Below are 21374 nucleotides of genomic sequence, written 5' to 3'. Positions count from 1 at the left end.
GTGTGAATGTGGCCACTGATACGGCCTGTGTGCAGCAATGCCTGAAGGAAATACCAAGTAAAGAGCTATTTTGAGGGGAAAGCATAATTTTAAAAGCTATGGAGACTTCCCAAACATGGTTTACTTTCCATACAAAATAATAATTAATCATATAATCTAAAGGGGTGGTCATTCGTTCCATTGACTTCATTCGCATGTGAATGCAGCTTAAATCAAATGAGAAAATGATCGTATAATTTAAAAAAAAAGACCAATCACAACTCAAGATACAAATTTTACACTGAAATCAGAACGGAGATTTTTGAACGATTTTGAACATTCTTTCAGTGTAAGTCGGTGGAAGATTTGTTTTATATAAAGTTAGCAAAACATTTTAAGTGAAAATGTAACAAGAATATAAACACTGAAATGCTTAGTAATAGCCTACATTACTCTGTAATTCATTACTCATTACTGCTAAGAGATGCTTTTCCACAAATGCATTAGGAAAAATATAATGAAGTGCATGTTGGCAGGAAATATGGCATATAGCAGCATGTGTTTTCACTTAAGCATGGTTGCTGTCTTAGCCTCTGACACTTTCCATTCAGTTATAGCAGAGACCAGTGGCTCATTAGCCGCTAGCAGAGCCAACAAACTCATATAAACCTGATACATGCAAACATATCACGTCTTTCACCTCAGGATCACAATGTCAGCCCTTTAAATTTGAAGACAATTGTTATTTTATGGCCACATCCTTCTATATGTCAGTATAGAAGGAAAAATGCTGCAGTGAAGCCATCTGATAGCAGTTTGAACAGTGTTGTATTGTTCAATAGTAATAGTTGACGTATCACCTCTTGCTGGCCTCAACCCGACTTTTATTTGGCAGACCTTTCAGTTATGACATATAACTGCTTACTGATTAATCAATCTAAATATCTCAATATTACATGCTGTTTTTGACACTGGTCAAATATTAAGTGTCAGAGCAGTGCATCTATTGTGACCCAATGTGTCTGGGTGTGAAATCAGCAGCTCAGAGACGATCGTGTACAGCTGCCTTCCACCCACCGCCACGTTTACACCTGCTCTCTGTACTAATGTGACTAAAGGACAATGAAACCGCTGTTTGCATTTGACAAACATGTTTGACTCTTTTAAACACACCTCAAAATGCCTTGTCATGAGTTGAAAACATGTAAACTCTTGCCCTATTGTGCTGAACAAATCAAGGCGTTTAGTACTAATTCTTTTTGTGCCTTCAAATCGGCTTGAAATGAAAATTCACCCAATCTATTTCCTAAATCCATCTTCCATGGAAGTTTCACTTTTTTACTTTCTTACTTTTTACCTCTTAATTTTTAATCAGAGCTTGATCCTCCAGTGAATCGACAGATTTTTCTCCAATCATTCCGGCACTTTCTTACAATAAGATCTACCTCCATCCTATCAATAACTCATGGATTGAGCCAATACCTTCCCTTCATTTTTTTTCCTTTTCAATAATCCATTTAACTCTGAGGTAAATAACAACTTGGACTTCAACTTCTATTTCATCTTAAGTCCTTAAATCCTCAAGTCTTTATCAAGTCCATCTTGTCTCCGTTTGTAATCCTAATGCTTACCCACTTATTATCCCGAAAATCAGAAGAAAATTATAAATTGATAAGAATGTTGCCAAATACCGGCACTAGCTATAGCCTCTGAATACTTGATAGGAATTTTGTACCAAGGATCTTCATTTTCTTGGTGAAATCAAGGTAAGTTCTTATACACATCCCTAATTCTCCAAAGGATATATGGCCAAGTCTTATACCGTCCTGAGTACATTCACAATGGCAGTTGAGAAGGATGGACACGTGCACTTCCAAGCAGACTTGGATTTTCCACAAGTCCAAACCTATCCAGAGGTATTTAGAAATAATGTTTTGGAAAAGAGTGATCGTTTGTTTTGAGGTCACCAATTGTCCTCTTTCTCTTCTTCCCTTGGCTCAGGTCTTTCCATAGTGAGATCATATGCTGTAATTAACCGACCAGCTTCTCATCTCCTGAGGTAAAGCAGATTCGGCATGACATCGCCTAAATGATTATTACTGACCCCTGAATCTACTTCATGAAGCTAATGAACAAAGTTTTCCATTTAATACCATGTGACTAATATACCCTGACACATTTGTCGTCAAGCGGTCATAAACCACAGAATCCTGCTCACCAGGGGCGCAATTATCCACCAGGGCACCGAGGGCTTTGCCATCTCTCCAGTCCCTGTGGAAGTTGTTGATGGGCAACTGGGGGACCTTGTTCTGGATCCAGCCCAGAAGGCGTTGTTTAGGTGTCAGCTTCCTGGCATCCTCATCGTCCTCATCCTCCCACATGGGCATAGAAATGGAGTAGTGCAGGATTAGGGTCCATATCAGCCCCAGGATCAGTTTTAGGTTGCCATCCACTATAGCTTTACTATCTGCAATGAGAGAGAGAAGGATTTAAGGGTATTACTCCACACAAGAGCACTGAAGCATGTTTTGTGGATTTACTGGAAATCATAAAAAGACAACTAGATGAAAATCTGTATGGTTTTTGAGATTATTTTAGATCTGAAAGTCATTCTGAGGTTGATTTCTCCTGTGTTAACACTATTAAAATCTATTAGTTTAGGGTAAAGAGTGGCAAGGACTCATGTCAACATGCTGTACATTAGGGGAAAAAACTGTTTTCAGGCCAAATATGAGCTTAAGATATAGACTGAACACTGAACATGAGAGGCTGACCCTGTACTCTACCTTTCCTGAAATAATGGCAACACCTGTGTTTATTTTCCACGTCCTGTCCTCCCCAGCATCGCGTGTGTTGTATATTTGGGCCGCCATCGTGCCATTTTTTGTTTACTCAGAGATATTCGCAGCACACTGTTTGTTCCGTTCGTCTGCTGTGTTGATAGCTTTTTCACAGGTTTAGATGTGCACAAACAAACAGCAAGCGGGAACTCTCTCAATGCGGATATTAGGGCTTAATCACATGCACACATAGACTATGACCCACGTATTTCACTTTCATTCAGTCAAAGTTTATATTTTCTAGGGCTGTCAAACGATTAATCGCGATTAATCGCATCCAAAATAAAAGTTTGTGTTTACATAATATATGTGGGTGCATTGTGTATAATTATTTTATATATATATATATATATATATATATATAAATAGACACACATGCTTGTATATTTAGGAAATATTTTCATGTATATACTGTATATAGATTTATACATAATTTATATTATATATAAATATAAATATTTTATATATTAATATGTTTTCTTAAATATACATGCATGTGTGTGTATTTATACAAATACAAAATAATTATACACAGTGCACCCACATATATTATGTAAACACAAACTTTTATTTTGGATGCGATTAATCGCGATTAATCGTTTGATAGCCCTAATATTTTCACACATTGTTGTAACAATACTATCTCATTAAGTAGTAAAGACACAAATCTCGTGTTTGAGATAACTTTAATGTTAAGTATCTAACATAAAATGAATCATTTATAATAATATGAATAATATAATATGAATAATATTTAATACATATTTAATACAATAAATTCAGAGTTTATTTATATTAATTAAATCTATTAAAATTAAAACAAAAATCGGGTAATAAATTGTATTTCGAAATATAATATTCAGTCCCAAATGAGGGTTCACATGTACTTTTTACGCAACTGTTACCCAAATCTTTCCCTACACTGCTCTGCTACAGTCGAGACTCTGGACTACAGCGTGGAATATGAATCAAGAAGATGGACACAACCAAGCCACTGACCGAATGCCAAAGTCTGATGTCACTTAACCCTGGATCTGTGGAATGAGGTCAGTTTAAATAAAACACACACATACACTGATGAAACTTAATCGGGACGCTGGCTGAATCTGACTACACTTTTCTTCAACCCCCAATGGAGCTGTCTATACTAAATGCTGCAATGTGCGCAGGGGTCTGGGGGTAATCCAATCCCTCCAATCGAATAATACTGCCAAGTCACTTTCTGCTTTTCTCTCTCATTTTCTTCTTGCTGTAATAAAACAAGTCCCAGATCAAATTCTTCAATATATTCCTTTTGAGATTTTCTAGCAAATTTGGCAAGTACAGTGTGTTACGCTCACTGTGGCCTCCTCTCAAGAACAGGGTTTAATGTTTTTGGGTTCCTAGGCTCTCTAGATGTTTAGAAAGAAATGCATGCTGACATTTGTGTGCACTCTGCTGCATTAGTGCCAAGCCCAACAGAAAGAGACAGGGAGAGTAAGAAAGTATAGAAACAGGGAATAAAGAGCGTCAAAGAGGAAGGCAGAGTTCAGTATTACTATTTCCCTTCCTTATTAATTCATAATAGTATATATACACACACTACAGTTAAAAATATGGGATTTTCTATTCATTGCAGAATGCTGAAAATTTTACAAAAAATACTTTTGCACAGCACAATTGTTTCACAATTGTAAATAGGATACATTTTAAATGGTAATAATATTCCACAATACTGTTCGCCTTGATAAGCATGAGAGACTTTAAAATAAATAATAGACTTTTTAAATAATTAAAAATATATATATTTATCATTCCAAAAAAGTTTTCCAATTCCAAAAACTAGAGACAGATACTAGTTTGAAAATGATCAGGTACAGGCAGATATAAGCAAACACACAAACACACAGCTCAGCTGTTAACACTCGCAAACAGGCGTGTGACGGCTGTTGTTGTATACCAGAGGGGATAAAGATCCTCATCAGACAATATAAAACATACACACAACATAAAAGGTCACACATACACATAGCTGGCACAGTAGGTGCACGGCACGCATACACTGAGCAAGCACTGACAGCTATTTGGTCTACTTTTCCTAAAATAATTTACAGATTAACACCTAATAGAGTGTGTTTGTTTTAATTCCCAATAGCAAATGACCTTAATCTTTTCAAACCACTCTGAGAAAACCCAGCAATGTGTGCCCTAGTAAAAACAAACAAAGTCCTGAAGGTAAAGCACATTCACTGACAGTACAGTACAACACCAGCAAACAGCTGGATTCAAACACACTTAATGAAAGACATCAGAAGTAAGTGTTTCCTTCCGACAACATAAAGCGCACTGGCTGCAAACGAACCCTTGGAACTTTGAGGAGTGGCTGATGACATGGGCCAGGAATTCCAGCCCGCTAGGGTTCTGCACAATCACATAATGGGCAGGAAAACAAATATGGGATCAGGGCCTGGGAAAAGACCATTAAGGACAGAGAGTCATAAGAGATGGCTTAGGGTGAGTGCAGGGGATAATTTAGACAATGAGCAAAAGTCTTCTCATTTGTCTCATTTAAAAATGAGGCTACAGAATGTTGGCATATTACAGGGTTTTTTTTTTTTTTACATTTTGTGGATTAATAATCACAGTAAATGGTTATAATGGGGAAATATCAAATCGTAAAAATCCTTGAAAATTAGATCACTTTTAATAACTAGATTCTGAAGAAAAATTTGAGTGGAATTTACTGTTGTTAACTAAAACTATTAAAAATATTTCTTATTAATTGAAAATAAATCTGAAATAAAATATAAATATTAGATCAAACGAAAATTTGAAATGTTGACTTATTAAAAAATGAGTTTAGGTTGACATACTAAAATTACTAAAACTAAAACTGAAATAAAAAATAAGATTTATTAAGAAAACAAACAAAAATGCTAATTAAAACAGAAAAAAAGGCTGTCTGTAATTGTATATAAATGGTGTTTAACTATTTTCAAATATTGTTCAAAGTAACTAACTGTATGAAAAATAATGAAATAATACAAGATGCTTGCCTTAGCACAACTCATATTAAGTAAAAGAAACAGCAGCAGTGCTCCACAAATGCAGTATTTCTCTAGCAAATGTCTTTGAGTAATGAAACACTTTCCTAACCCTGATTAGAGCCGGTCTGGATCATTCACATCCTCCCACCACTGAGACACACCAACAAGATAAAAAATAATGAAACAGATGCTGGAAGCATTTTATAAGCCACTGTTGGCAAAAGCTATAGGGGAAAACACATGTAGTGGTGTTACTGATGCATTCATCTTGAATCCAGCTGCCGATAATTGCTGAAATTGCTTCATTTCACTGATGAACGAGCGTATTGTCATTGTTTGGAAGTTCTTCAGAGGAGGGAATGCACTAAAAACAGACTGCGCTGGCTGATAGTGCTATTTGCACGCACTGCCCATGTTAATTTAGTGACTGGTGTTAGAGAACATAATAAAACGCTGCAAAAAATGGCAACAATTGTGTGCTGAATACAGTTTGCATGCTGTAATTTCCCATCTTGCAGGTTGGTTCTGAATGCAAGGATGAGGCAGATGCAGCAGACTGTAACAAGACTAATTTATATATAAAATAATGTGTGTTTGCACTTAGAATGACAACTTAATAAAAGAAAAAACTCATGCTGCAGCAACATACCAGCAAAGTTTTAAAAATTGGTGGTTAAACTTGATAACGTGACTCAACTGTTTAGTGAATTTACCCAAAAACGTATTCTTTAATTACACACTATAAAGAAACTTACCCCAATTCAACTTAAAAACTTAAGATCAGTTGCTGCTTTACATTTAACAAATCATCCCAACTGATTTCATGTACATTTTGCCAAGTTGAATCTGGTAAAAGTTCGAACGAAATTTCAGTAAATTATTTTGATGAGGTAAAGTAATGGAAAAACATGCTGTCATGAATTAATTTCATTTTTTACAGTACATGCAAATGGAAAAATATTCACATTGCTTAGCATTCTGCTATAAAGTCTCCTGCCAGTTTCAGAGAAAGGAGATCCTCATAACCACTGTAACTTTTGGCAGTGACAGGAGAATTGGAATTTTCCTGGCAAATTCTGAAAACAACTCCCATTTCTGATATATTTGCTAAAAACGTACAGCATTTTGTATTCTAATGATTGCCGTTTTCACACTTTCAATTGTATATTTGTTACCTATTATTTTCTAATATATTTACTGAATTATTCAATAAGATCTCTGTCATTCGGAGTTACAATTTGAAATTTGAGTTTATCTGAACATCCGCCAATTACATCCGAGAAATTTCTACAGCTTATATGCATCAGGTGATTGTCTGCTGTTGCTCGGGGTGAGCAAACAAACATCGCAGTCTCCCTGGAGAAGACAGAAAGTTTGCCATGATCACCAGGACAGAAGAGACAGAGACAATGGCCTCTGTGTGGAAGAGACATTCTGCCTCGGGAAATATTCAACCCTACATCCACACACACAAAAACGCACACACATCGCTTCAAGAGGGAATGTATAATACATGAGGCTCTGGGATCTTTTGTTTCACAACTGTAAAGACAAACTAATCAATGAAAATACATTAAACAAGAGCTGCAATATTGTAAATAAGCTGGATAAATAAATGTGTATGTATTGACCAAACAGTAATAGTCAAGGCAACAACAACATAAACTGTAGTCATCATTTTCCCATTTTTCCCTTTAAGCCATATAAAACAATTCAAGCATGGCTCTACAGTACAATCCTGCTGTCCAGTTTAAAAAAACGACATAATTATATATATATAACAAAACACAATTTCAACACAGTCACAAAGTGAATGTCCTGGAGGCCTTGAAAGGAGAGATAATAGAGCAGAGCACATTACATGAATTTCAGAGTGGAGATTTGAGTTATATACAATACACTTAGGGAGCTGACAGACATTAAACAGGTCTCACACACACGGACCCCCTTGTAAGTCATATTTCATTCATATTTATTGCTGGTTAATATTCTGTGACTTTGGTTGTGTCTTGTTTCCTGTAAACTCCAATAATCTTCGTTTTATTTACAATCTTTCTTTTTTTATCAATTTCGATCAAAGGCCATTTTTGCGAGCTGAAGATTATTATTCAAAAAAAAAGTGTGGGGTAGTTCTGTATTCTAGTCAGCTGCAGCATAGCATACATGCTGAGGTCTACTTGACAGAGAGAGAGAGAGAGAGAGAGAGAGAGAGAGAGAGCAGGGATTCCCCGGCCCAGTAGCTGTGGAACGATAATGTTCCTGTTATCTGACTTTCTCCAGGAGACGCACACAAAACACAAACCAATCTGAAGTCATATCCTGAAGCTGTGGACATCCCAAATATTCAGATTACATTGTGTGAGCATGTGTCCATTGTCCAAGAGGGCAAGTTCACAGTTCTCCGGAGAGGCCAGAAAATATAATTCCATTACTGTGCCTCTCCAAGAGGCAAAGATAGAAAATGAGGAAAAGAGAGGTAGGGAATAAAGATGTCATGGACAAATGCCATCAACACTCACATTTTCCACAGGATCTCCAAAGAACAAAGGAAGCGTGTTAGAGATACTGTAGAAAGGCAAAGGCAAAGTAGACTGACTCTCAGCACATGTACAGCACATCTACTGTACATCACACCAAGAAAACGTGTCATGCTCTCGGAAAAAGCAAGTTTCTTAATTTTCATAATAAATCCCATTGATTAAAAGAATTATAATATATATATATATATATATATATATATATATATATATATATATATATATATATATATATATATATATATACACACTCTTAGAAGAAAGGGTTCTATGTAGAACTTTAAAAGGCTCTATCTGTGCTACATATTTGGAACCCCTAAAAGGTTCTATACACTTTTAAAAAAGGGTTCCTCTTGGTTCTATATAGAACCCTGGGGTTCCATACTTGGCCAATAGAACCTTTTACCAAAAAAAATGGTTCTATATAGAACCATTTTGGAGTTCCATATATGAAGCGGAGGATGGAACCATTTCTGGTTCTAAATAGAACCATTTATTCTAAGATGTCACACCACACTTAGTATGCAGCCAAGCACTTCACATCACTCTATGCAGTGCAGAAAAGTCCACACTTCTAACATTGATGCATTTGCAAAATTGAATTCACAACTTCCTGTCTTTGTGGTCACACATTACTTCAGAAATCCAACTGCTGCCAATGACAACAGGAAACGCCTTGTACTTAACAAGCTAATAAGTGCCACTTAGACATGAGAATCCATGTCACTGAATTACATTTATTCCTGAAACAAGAACAAGCCATGACATGTCAAACCTAGAGTCTAATGGATTCTAACATAACTTTACGTGATTCTTTAACTGACAGCCTCATATCTAATTTATTTCAGCCCAGCTAACAAAGTTAGGTTCTGAGAACGTTTTTCTAACGTTCCATTTTGGTTGTGGGAACGTTAATTTAAAATGTTCTAAAAACGTGGAAATGTCCAGTTTGCTTAACGTTGCTGGAACGGTGTCTTAATGTTTGCAGAACGTTGCTGGAACGTTAGCATAATGTTGTTAGAACGTTATCCTAAGGTTAGCATAATGTTGCTGGAACGTTATGAGAACATTTATCAAACACAAATAACCTGATAAAGACGTTCCAATAACGTTGTTCTAAGAACGTTTTTTATCAACGTAATGAGAACGTTCATCAAATACAAATAACGTGATAAAGACGTTCCAAGAACGTTGTTCTAAGAACGTTTTCTCTCAACGTTACAAGAACGTTAATAATGTTATATGAACGTTCCGAAAACATTATTTTAATAACGTTTTGTCCTAACATTTACACAACTTTTAAAGAACGTTAGTGAATGTTCTGGGAACGTTCCCTGTTAGCTGGGAGAGTACAAAATGAAAAGTGTGTGATGTGAAACCCCGTCTGATTTTTGCAAGGCAGCAATTGATTTCCTCCACTCCACCAGAACACACAAGGTCAAAAAGAAATAAACGCTGAAACCCAACAGAAACAACGAGTCTGGACAATGACAGAGCAGTTCATTTATCAACGTCTTTTCCACATAAACACATTTTTACACACTTATACATCACCATGGGTATGGAAACTGTGAAAACGGTCTGAAACGACTACAGGCGTGGCGCCTATTGTTGAACAAAATGCTTGACAAAATATACAGCACTTGGTGAAGCATGTCAAAGTGTGATCCAGGAGAACTTCTGCCTGAAGAAAGACGAGAGAAGATAAAGATCTTCCCACAACACACACACACACACCGACACACCATCACATGTGTTGCAGCAGGTGGTGTGTCTTTGAAAGTCCAAAAAAGGACATTGGTGATTAGCATTCTGCTGTTTTTCCACATGGTCCTCCTGTCTAACCTGTTGAAGACGATGGGCAATAGGAACAACACTCGGACAAACCTCATTCATCCCACAGACATGAGAACAGCTGGATATATTGTGAGGGTGTGATTAAACACAATGACACCTTTAAATCGCACCCACGTGGAATCAATTCCAACGTAAGCTTCACAGATTTCCCAGAATTTGGCAGGAATGTCATTCACAAGCTTCTGAACATCCACCCCTTACACTTTCATTAGCAATGCTAGGACGAGTTGTTTAGCAAAAGGCAACCAACCATAAACTGCTTCATTAAATCTTCATGACCTTACACGACGAGGCACAGAACTTTCATTTAAATCCATTCTGAAGAATTCTACACATTTGTATCTTTAATCATAAAGTGCACTAATTCCAAGTTAACCTTTTTACATCTTGTCTTCTGACTCTAAAGTCTGGAATACACTCCACGACGTTTAATATCTGAACAGATTTTAAAACACTATGCATCATACTGTATACTTTTGACTTTATACATGGATACAGAGAAAAACTGGGCAACTACATTAAACGACTGAAGATCACGCAACAACACAACACAACACAACAAACTCACAAGAAAAATGCAAACAAAATCAGTATAGCTGCTTCCGAAATCAAGTAATATATTAATAGGTACATTTGCTTTGAAACTTGTGCCACTGTTAAAAATATATATTTAATATATATATATATATATATATATCCTCTCCCGTGGCCTCATGCGATTTCGTGTGAACTGGCTCTGACTTTTGGGAACTAGCATTGACACGTCCAGACTGCAAATAGGGGGAAAAAAATCTTGCCGAAAGTCATGTTGTGAATTCCACCCTTTAGTGTATATAAAGAAAACAATTTTCATAGTGTGTTTCATAAGAGGTGCTCAAAAAATTCCTGGCATTATATGTTACACTCCTGGTTATTCCTCTTCAGGTCAAATGAGCGGAAAAAAAAGCCAAGTCTCCAATGTAAACCAGTAATAAAACACTGTAATAAGTCTGTCAGTGCTCAGGAGCCCCAAACCAAGAGGTTTTTTCCTCTCTAAACCCGAACTACAGAGGAGATATTTCACATAGTGGAAAAAACAATGGCACTTCCACCAAAAAAATTAAATAATAATCATTCTTATTTCCTCAACTTTTGAGTCTAGAGATTATATGGATAAAAAAGAAAAACAAGACAAGCAGAGGTGGACTATTCAGTGGAGGAGGTGACCTTTTTCTGTGTGAAAGACAGTGGTTTTGTTTCTAGTTATCAGTGCACTCAGCCAGTCTCTTCTCCTGAGTGAACCCAGTCAGCTGCCGTCACAGCTGCTAACAGGCATCCTAAACCAACAACTGATGTGCTCAAAGATCTGCCTTCCCCCTCATGGGCCTAAAGGCCCCGATATACTCACGGCACACACATATTCTAGCTGTCTGCTTGCAGCATGCAGTAATGCCCTCCCCCCAATCCCTCAACAAAGCTTCGGAGTTGAAGTTCCTTCCAGAACAAGCACATAGGAGCCTTTGTCCCAGTCTCCCTCAGCGCGCCTGAATCAGGACAGAGACCGTCACCCCAGGGCTCACTTAAGAAAGGCATTTACCAAGAAGACTTTGACTAAAAGAGTACAAATTTTGTAAATAAGCACTGACAGGCACACTGTTTATGTATCTAAAAAGTGTCTAGCCTATATGAAGAGTTTAGCCAACTTCAACGTGCATTTAGGAACACTACGTGCATTATTTTCACATTTGCTAAATTTTCAACATTGTGGACAGATGATTACAGTACGATTATTTTTTTTAATAATATATTTTAATTGTTTGGCTTCCTAAAACACCAGTGTGAGTGTAATGTAGACATTTCACAACTAAAAAGACGTTTGAATCCACTTTAAAATCCTCGTAAAAGTCAATGCAAAGACTTTTGAAGCTCTTAATTTTGAATTCTCATTTGATGCATTTAACTTTAAAATGTACAAATGAAGGACAGTGGTCCACCTATAAGTCTTGAAAAATCTTATGGGAAACACTGATACATGTATTAAACAACCCGATCTCACGACCAAGTCGTACGAATTCGACGAATGATTAAAAAGTGGCTAATTCGTAACAATTCATACGACCTTACTCGTACGAATTAATACGATTTTGCTAAATCGTACATATTTTACGAATTGGCCAATTCGTATGAATTCGTACGAATGACCTACCCCTTACCCCGCCCCTAAACATAACCATCAAGTGGGTTTAGACAAATCGTACGAATTAGTACGAGTGAGGTCGTACGAATTAGTACGAATTAGCCACTTTTTAATCATGCGTCGAATTCGTACGAATTGGTCGTCAGATAGTGTTGGTATTAAAGGACAATTTTTTCCAATTTTCAACCAGCTTTTTATAGTTGATAATGTATTTAAAGGAACAACATACTCTTTCTCCATGTTTGAACCCAGATATCTGCAAATTTTTTCAGATACCCACAAAATAAACAAATTTTGTGGGTAAAAAAAAAATGTTTATTTGTTTATATGTTCATCTGTGTGCAGGTTCTGTAACAGAGAAAGAGTACATTGTTACTACCGACAGTACCGAGTTGTCCTTTAAATATATAATAAATAAATGAAATAAAATAAAGTAAAATATAAATAAAACTAAAATAAAATAATGTAAAACAAATATAAAATATTTAATACTAATTAAATATAAAATAATAATGTTAAAACTGATAAACTTAAGAAAATGGTTGCCTTCATTATTACAAGTTTTAAAAACACTTTTTTTTTCAGCGCAGAGAAAAAGAATGAGAAGAGTTAAAAAACACTTAAGGCAGGCCTGTTAGCACTTCAGGTCACAATGCTATAAACACAGACAGTCAGACGTGCACACAATCCTTTATGCTCCTGTAGGAACTAACTCCCTGTAACATGCCCACGGGCCATTAGCTGTGCACGTCTCAGCCATTGTTGATGTCCAACAGAAACACATCAAGACGCAATCCAGGCTTGGGATAAAGTTGTCAAATGTCAGTCAGAAGGGCTTTTTACTGCCCTCGTTAAGTTTTTTTGGAAAAGTACTCTGAATGACGTCTGTTTCTCTTAGTGGAATCCACTAAAAGTCCACCATTCATAGGAAAAGAGAAGACAAAGTCCTTTCCAGAGTTACGAGGGAGAAAGTTCACATCTGGGTTTCCTGTTGGGAAGTTCAAATGGTGAAGAGCTCTTCCACTAAACCACAATGAAATGGATGGAAAATATTAATGGCATTTGCTAAGGCAAGCATTACTGTTACTATAAGTCAGCAGGAAACAGAAGTTGCGACAGTCTTTTCTTCTGAGTGAAACTGCTTCTCGAACATGGAAAAAAACGTACGCCGAAAAACACGTCATTAGAGAAGATATGTCTCTGCAAGTGAGGGCATCTGTAATAATAATGTATAACGTGAAAAAAATCCAGAGTTGTCAATTTTGATATCATGATGACTTTAAATTGTTAGTGTCGGGGAAATATAACGTTATTAGTCATTTGTCCATTTATAAGTCCTGTTCAATCTGCAGGGTTTAGTCAGTCTATTTCTGTGTGCGGGATGGAGAACATGAGAGAGGCGAAGACATTTGACCATGTGGACGATAAGGGATTTTCTTGTCTGAGCCAATCTGGCAACCCAGGGTCAGGCAGCTGATGACATCATCACGCGCGCCTGACACCGCTGACACCAAACACCCCAGAGTGCACTTGGGCTGTCTGCTTCTCAGCCTCACAGAGAACACAGAAGAACTGCTTTACGGCGGCCAATAATACACCGGACTGTAAAAAAATACAGATTTCAAAGGACACAGCAGTTATAGCTGTTGTTAAACACCTGTTAGATGCTGACGTGGCTGTTATCGCCAAACCAGTAATGATCTTGACCCCTGACCCTACCGTTAACCTCGACAGCCGGCACGGCTACCGTAGAGGTAGAGTGACAGAGATGTGCATATAACAATATAAAAGTATATAAAATCTAACTAGTACTGTAAATAACATGTTAGAGGGATAGTTCACCTAAAAATGTATGTGGAATACACTAAAGAAGTCACTTTTTTATGTTTATGATCTGGTTTTGCCCATATAAAGAAAGACATCTTGTTTTGTTATTAAAAGAAATAGCTCGTATATATGTGTTTGGGGAATGACTCATACATACTGTAAAAAAAAATATATTCAAGATTTGTTACCACAACATTTTTTCTTTTGTCAAATCAACTTAAATAATATATTGTTTTGAGTTTCTGATGATTAAATCAATCTCCTTCATTGTATTAACTCGCTTTTTCCAGTACAATCAACTTAAAATTTTAAGGCAACCGGGTTACATACTTTTTTAAGTTAAACCAACAAGGGAGATTAGCTAAATGATGACAGGTGAAATCTTTTTAAGCAAAGCAATTCTGGATTGCAGACGTGCACTAAAACAAATGAGCATGTTCTACAATGTGTAACTCTATCCAAACACCACTGTGAGCAGCTGAAAACATTGGAGAGGCTCAGATATCACTTACAGGAGAGATGAAGTCCCGGTTAGCCTTCCAGCACCACATTCATAATCAAAAGCGACTCGCCCTTTTTTCCCTCGTCTGCTTTCCATCATTCTCTGATCTCCCACATGATCCTGGAGTTTGAAGATGGTGTTGGATTTATACAGTAACAGAAGAATCCACAGTGAGTGTCAAGCGATATCCCGAATAGGTCCGTGAGGCATTTTGCTGTCATGAACCGAATTCAATGGTTTTGAAAAACAGCACAACACTATAAATTCATATTCATATAAATTCAATGCCTTGGCAATTAAGAGTGATTAATAATCCAAATACAACCAATAAGAAGTAAATACTGGCCTGTTGAACACTGCATGTTGAGTTTCCCACACACAAACAAAGGAGTAATAAGCGGTTTCACAACCGTTTCACACACGCACACCTGATATCCGCCTACCCAGGATGCACCTGTATGTAACGGTACAACAGCACATTTTAGGCTTTCTTCACCAGAGATATTAATAAACCGAGTGGGACACATTGGAGAAAGCACCACCGCGGCCCATGTCAAATCTCTGGAGGGAGTGAGTGTGTGTAGGGGTGTTCACTGGCCTTGCTTGAACATTCCAGTGGACTGACTAGCCTTTGACACATGGTAACAATTAAAGACGCTGTTATACGCGGAAAGCAGGAGGACACAAGGGGGTCAGAAAGACCGCTTGTTGTTGTTCATAAAAAGAAAGCCATAGTCATTTGGCTTCTATCGTGCCTGACTCTCATATATTTTGGATGGAAATCCTTCGTTTCGTGGCCAAAGATTACAGCGAGCTGAAGCTGGAGATAAGCCTAGAAAAAGTTATAACACACAACATTCACCAGAAACAATGTTAGAGGTAAACAAGAGGGGCGAATCGATAAAACCAACTGCTACTTCTCAGGGAAGAGCAGCGGAGGAAAGATCTAATGAGCCAGGAAAGTGTTACATGCAGAGAAACAGAGCATGACTTTGGCCAAAATAACTCACTGCGCTGATAAAGACACTATAGGACTTCAGGGAAACATGCTACGACAACTTAACTTTAAATCAAATGAAATTTCCCCTCTGGGATACAGCATATGTCATTAGGGACTCCCTTTCAACACACCTATTTCAGAGAGAGAGAGAGAGAGAGAGAGGGGGGGGGGGGAGAGGTAGAGGGAGAGAGGGAGAGAGAGAGAGAGAGAGAGAGAGAGAGAGAGAGAGAGAGAGAGAGAGAGAGCTACATAGTCAAGACAACATTTTGTTGAAATTGCAAAAAGGAAAATGTTAATATACAATAAGTAATAATGACACTAATAATAAATATTATTATTATTATTTTAAATAAAAATGTAACAAACAAATGAATTTTTTTTATTAAGTTCAAAATAAAATAATAATAATTAATTACTTAATTAAAATTAAAATGTTAATATGACAATAAGTAACAATGACAATACTACTATACTAGTAATAATAATAATAAATAAATAAAACAAATCAAATAAATCAATAATAAATTTAAGTTAAAAATAAAAAAAATACAACTGAATAATTAATATATATATAACGTAAAGATACATTGTCAGCATCTCATTTAGGTGTTAAATTAAAAAAAAAAAAAAAAAAACGAGAACATAAATACCAAACTTGATTGTAGGCCAGCTACAGGCTCATATGGAAATAAAACGATTAAATTGGAATGACTAAGATTTAGCCTACTCATCTACAACAACAAGGTCATATCTAACACATGAAATAATCTGTATTTAGGGGCTTTAAAAGCAAATATTATGCAGAAAAAAAATATGGTTTAACTACCCAAAAAACATTGCTAAAAATAACTATTAATCATTTTTTGGCAGAGCCTGCAAGTTAAGGGAGAGAAAAGGGGGACACTCATTGTAATAAGTTTTGTCAAACATGCTCATCAACTATTCCATGCATGACTCACTCTTTCTTTCAATTACTATCCAAATAACCTCCAGCAACCCCCTCTGTCCCGGCTTTCTTCTGGGCCAGTAGGACTATTTAAAGCACCTGTCACTGATGGACCCCAGAGCGCAGCTGTCTATCTATCAATCACTCACTCGCTGAAGACCAACACCCAAAAACTCAAGGGTTTTTCTCTATATCAGCATTATATGTTTCAACAATATTATATTTTGTATTTTTCATATGGAAAGATCAGCTGTATTTCACGGAGCCGCTATGGGAAAATACGAGAAGAGAGGAAAAAATATATTGCAACGATTTTGCGTTTACTCGCAAAACTTTAGCTTTCTGTCACAAAAGGTATTGTGTTCCTCCCGAGAAACTCTGTGCTCTCTCCTACAATATTTGTATTATCTTGCAAAAACTATTCCATTCCCCTGAAACGTAAAAGCATTGAAATAGATTTTTTTCTCCCATCTCAGTTTTTTTTCCATCACCATGTTATATATCGATTTGACAGCACTAAAATCTATATATTCTCACACATCTGCATGAGTGAGTGAGTGCAAAGTGATAAAATAAATGAGGTGAGTGGTATTTCCTGTAGAGGCAGCAGGCCAACCCCATGTGACAGACACACACACACACACACACACACTTTCTTGGACGAGAGTACAAGAGGTTTTCCGGCACCTCTTTCACCCTACACTCTTGCGTAAGGAGGGTTGTGAGAGGCAGGTGCCATTCTGGAAAGATCCATCTCAATGCCAACGACAGACGGGCTGAACGCACTGCTGTCATGTGTCATGTGCCAGACTGTTGGCTCCTCCCCCAAACTAACAAGATGGCCACATCTGCAGTCAAGTCCTTTCAAATAAAAGCCACTATCATTCAGTCTCTGTCATTGGTGAAAACAAGTCTTTACTATCAACATGCCAGCTCCACAATACTAATAGGAATGAGCATTGCCCACAGTATGCCCATTTGTTTTGAAAGAATGTAATGCTGCCAGGCCCTGACACCCACTACTTAGACACCAGAACAATCTAGATCTTCTCCCACTGCAAAAACACCAACACTGACCCAGGAACAGATCCCAGGGTCATTTCTAGAGAAGAAACAGCTATCATGCTTTTTATTAATATGTTTGATATGGTGCATTAAAAAACATAATAAATAGTGTGGACATTGCCATATGAGGGTTCTCCCAAATCAGCAGCATTTGCAGTGATGTTGATATCCTAGTTTCCAATCAGACTGTCAGTCTACCACTAAAATGACTGGAATATCTACAGAGACACTTAGATAAATGCAATTAAAAATACCCTCTTAACACATAAGGAATCATTCTAATCAATGATCATTTTTTGTATGCAGGTCTTTTCTAACTGAGGCGGATCCACAAACCCGTACTAACATTGCATCTAATTTGGACTGTGCTCCAATGGGGTATAAGGAAGTACTGTAAGTATAGTGCTGTTCAAAGATTTGTTTTTGACTCGTATTGAATGAGAACATGCTACGTTCATCTGCTTGGATGGAGCAGTTGATGTCAGACAACAGAAATCACCAATGAATCAAATTGGCAATTGTATCTAAAAATTTTACGATATATCAGCCAGGCTAATTCATTTGACAATCTAAGATTATCAGCATCATCTGAAATTCAACATATCAAAAGCCTTAACAATGGATAATGCACATTCTGTTTCAAATACTATTGTTGTAACTCTGATGTATAACATTAACATATAGTGTAACATAATTTAAGTGCATTACTAATCCAACGCATTCTCATCCCAAGACGTCATCTAACTGACAATTTTGACCATCCTTCAATATCTGACGCTTTAGGCTACATGACGCGATCCAAGGACGTCATATGACTGACGCTAAAGGTAAAGTAATAATCGCATTGAATGTAGGCTACATTCAAAGAAATATCATAATAGGACTAAATTATTCATATTTTCTCTTTGAATGTACAAGTACTATACTAATATGTTTCTATAGCCCTAATATTTATGAATTAAACGTATTTTAAAGTGTATTCAATGTGCAAATATTACACAAAGGCAAAAAAAAAATCATAATTTTCTTCAGGGACATCTGTTTGATCTATTATTAAGAAAAGATATAAGTGTGGACAATCTAATAATACTTTAGTCCTTCCAAAATGATAATGAATGTAATTCTAACAATTGAGAATCAATATTTACAGCTAAAAAGGGAACAAACCCCAGGCTAATTATGGTAGTTTGTGTGGTCTGACGACTCTAATTAAGGCTTGAGTCAAAACAAAAAACAGCGATTGAGGGGGCTTTACACATACGTAAGTATTAATTTCAAGATTTTGATACAATGTTTCACAAACGAGATTACAAGTTAGTCAATAGCAAGAACTTCAGCTGATGAGGTAACCATAGCAACGGTTCGCAGCTCGAGCGCGTCCCGTTATGATAACATTATTACCACAGCACAAATATTGCTAGTAACTTAATTAAATATTTACACATAGCAAAACCTTTTTTTTTTTTTTTAAACAACTTTTTCATAAAATCTCACCAAATCCACAGCGTTGAGTGCAAATGTATAGGCAACGAAACAGCACTTACCTATAGAAACTAGTCTGATGTGTTCCCTCTCTAGAAACTCCAGCGCGACAGACACATTCTCCAGCTTCATCTGCCTGAAATTGGGTCTGGCGTGGTACTTTCTGTACATTTTCTTCTGGCTGAGAACTTCCAGGAGCCCGATAAGCTTGAGCCCATCGCTCAAGTCCTTCTGCAGGTCGTTGATCTTTTTGTTGACGCATTTCAGGTGTTCGTTGCACCACCTGGTGAAGGTGTTCTGCTGGATCTTCTTCCAGGGCGCATCCTCCGCCAGGTCCTTCTCCGTGGCGGGCATCTCCTCGTCTCCGTCCTCGCCGTTGTCGGTGCCCTGGTAATACTGCGGCGGCAGCTGCTGGTCGTAGTATGTATTATTGCTCATCATGTTTTTTTTTTCCCCTCGACGTTCTCGTGCACCCCTCTTAACGTTATACGACAATCTGTTGGACTTTTACAGCGCGAGGGGGAGTGGGAAAGGGGGGGAAAGAAAAGAAAAGAAAACGGAAGAAAGTTGGAAGCGCTTGCGAAAAAAAGCAGGAACCAATTCGAAACACTTCCTAAGGACGAACGAGTGCAGAGCAAATTAATTTGCGCTATTTCCGTTAAATTCTAAATTATAGCGTACTTTTTAGACCGCCGTTAAAGAAAGTTCGTTCCTGCTTTGATTTGCAGTAAACTTTTCTGAAATTAAAGGAAAGACGGGAAAACAGACGCGGCTTCGTATATAGCCTACTTGAATGGTTAAATGAAGCATGAGGCGCTTTAAAAATCTGAGACCCCTCCGGCAGGGCTCACACGTCAGTCCGCAGGATCTCCTGGTATGCTGCTGTCATCATGACCATATACAACAGCGCGATGGGTGATTCTCTAATCTGACCGAGATAGTGAGACCGGCGCCCGATTGGGCGAAGCGCGCGGCGGGGAAGGGGATTGGACAGACCCCGAGCGCCGCGACAGTTGTGACTGTCCTTTCTATTTTTAGGAACCCCAAATTGGGCACTGGGGGGCTGGAGTTGCGCTTGTTGTAAAACTTGGGCTCTCTTTTAACAATTGGGACTGGAAAAAGCAACTGACAGCATAATTAAGTCTGTGAGATATTTTAACAGGGTGCTAAATATGAAAGCATAGGCTACTGAAGAAAAGGAATGACAAACTGTTTATTAATAAGTAATAAATAGTAGCCTGGGAGAGTTTATTTATAAACAATATTATGGCCCCCATCTGACAAAACTCTATTCCAGTCAATGAAGTCACACTGTAAAACAGTTTTGTTAAATTTAGCTGTATTTGAGATATTGTTAACTGTTCAAGTTACATTTGCTTACTTAGTCATAAAACTGATAGTTGGCGTAGGTGGTAAAAAATGCATAAACATGTGAATGTTAAAAATGTTATTAGCCAAATATGTTGTGTGTGTGTGTGTGTGTGTGTGTGTGTGTGTGTGTGTGTGTGTGTGTGTTCAAGGTATTCCCTACATTATTATCACCAATCATATATATTCATTCTGATAATATAAATTCTAGAAGCTATGGATTGAGATTGTGAAAGGGTGGGGCTAGTTTACGGTTTGTGCCATTTAAACCTTGTTTTACAGAGATATGGCCATATCATATAACCGTCATGTAAACTATGATGATTCAGACCCCCAAAAAAACTGCTTACAAACCATTTCATGACCTCGGGTCCCAGCGCTGTCAAATGTCACAACCTGGAAGCTAGAATCATTTGACATGTTACAAACGTTCTCATACATGTGGTTTAAACACTTTATGAAAACATTACAAACATTTAATAAAAAGTTATGCTTTAGAGTAGTCACAGGCCTGAATTCATTACAATAACGAAATGTATACAGTGAATGTGTGACAGTAATACAGAATGAGTTATTATAATTCAGAGTGTTTGCTCGTGTGACTAAACAGGCATATGGTTCACTATTACTGGAAAAAAGGACCCCCGTGAACATGTGTCACACACAAAGACATAAATTCAGAAGTGTCCAAAAGAAAAGCAACTTTTTCCACAGACTGACACAGGAATAGAAGAGGTTCATATACTCACAATGAAGTCACAGCCATGAC

At 37.2% G+C, this 21374-nt stretch overlaps 1 protein-coding gene across 7 annotated transcripts in view; it reads right to left on the bottom strand.

The window, feature by feature from the left end:
- flncb (filamin C, gamma b (actin binding protein 280)) overlaps positions 1 to 20137 on the bottom strand; it is a 46034-nt gene extending 25897 nt beyond the window's left edge. For 5 of the 7 annotated variants that reach the window (XM_039667964.2, XM_039667965.2, XM_039667960.2 and 2 more), the window contains exons 1-2: positions 19300 to 20136; positions 2198 to 2446 (exon numbers count right to left, since the gene is read on the bottom strand). In XM_039667964.2, the coding sequence (XP_039523898.1) occupies positions 2198 to 2446; positions 19300 to 19678 (628 nt within the window). In that variant the 5' untranslated portion in view covers positions 19679 to 20136. Of the gene's footprint in view, positions 1 to 2197; positions 2447 to 19299 lie in introns of all 7 variants that reach the window. The other 2 variants (XM_039667956.2, XM_039667957.2) reach the window with 1 other exon arrangement.
- Between the last annotated feature and the right edge of the window lie 1237 nt (positions 20138 to 21374).

Source organism: Pimephales promelas, chromosome 24 (assembly GCF_988280905.1).
Source record: "Pimephales promelas chromosome 24, fPimPro1.hap1.1, whole genome shotgun sequence".
NCBI lineage: Eukaryota > Metazoa > Chordata > Actinopteri > Cypriniformes > Leuciscidae > Pimephales > Pimephales promelas.
This window is presented reverse-complemented; position numbering and strand designations above follow the sequence as displayed.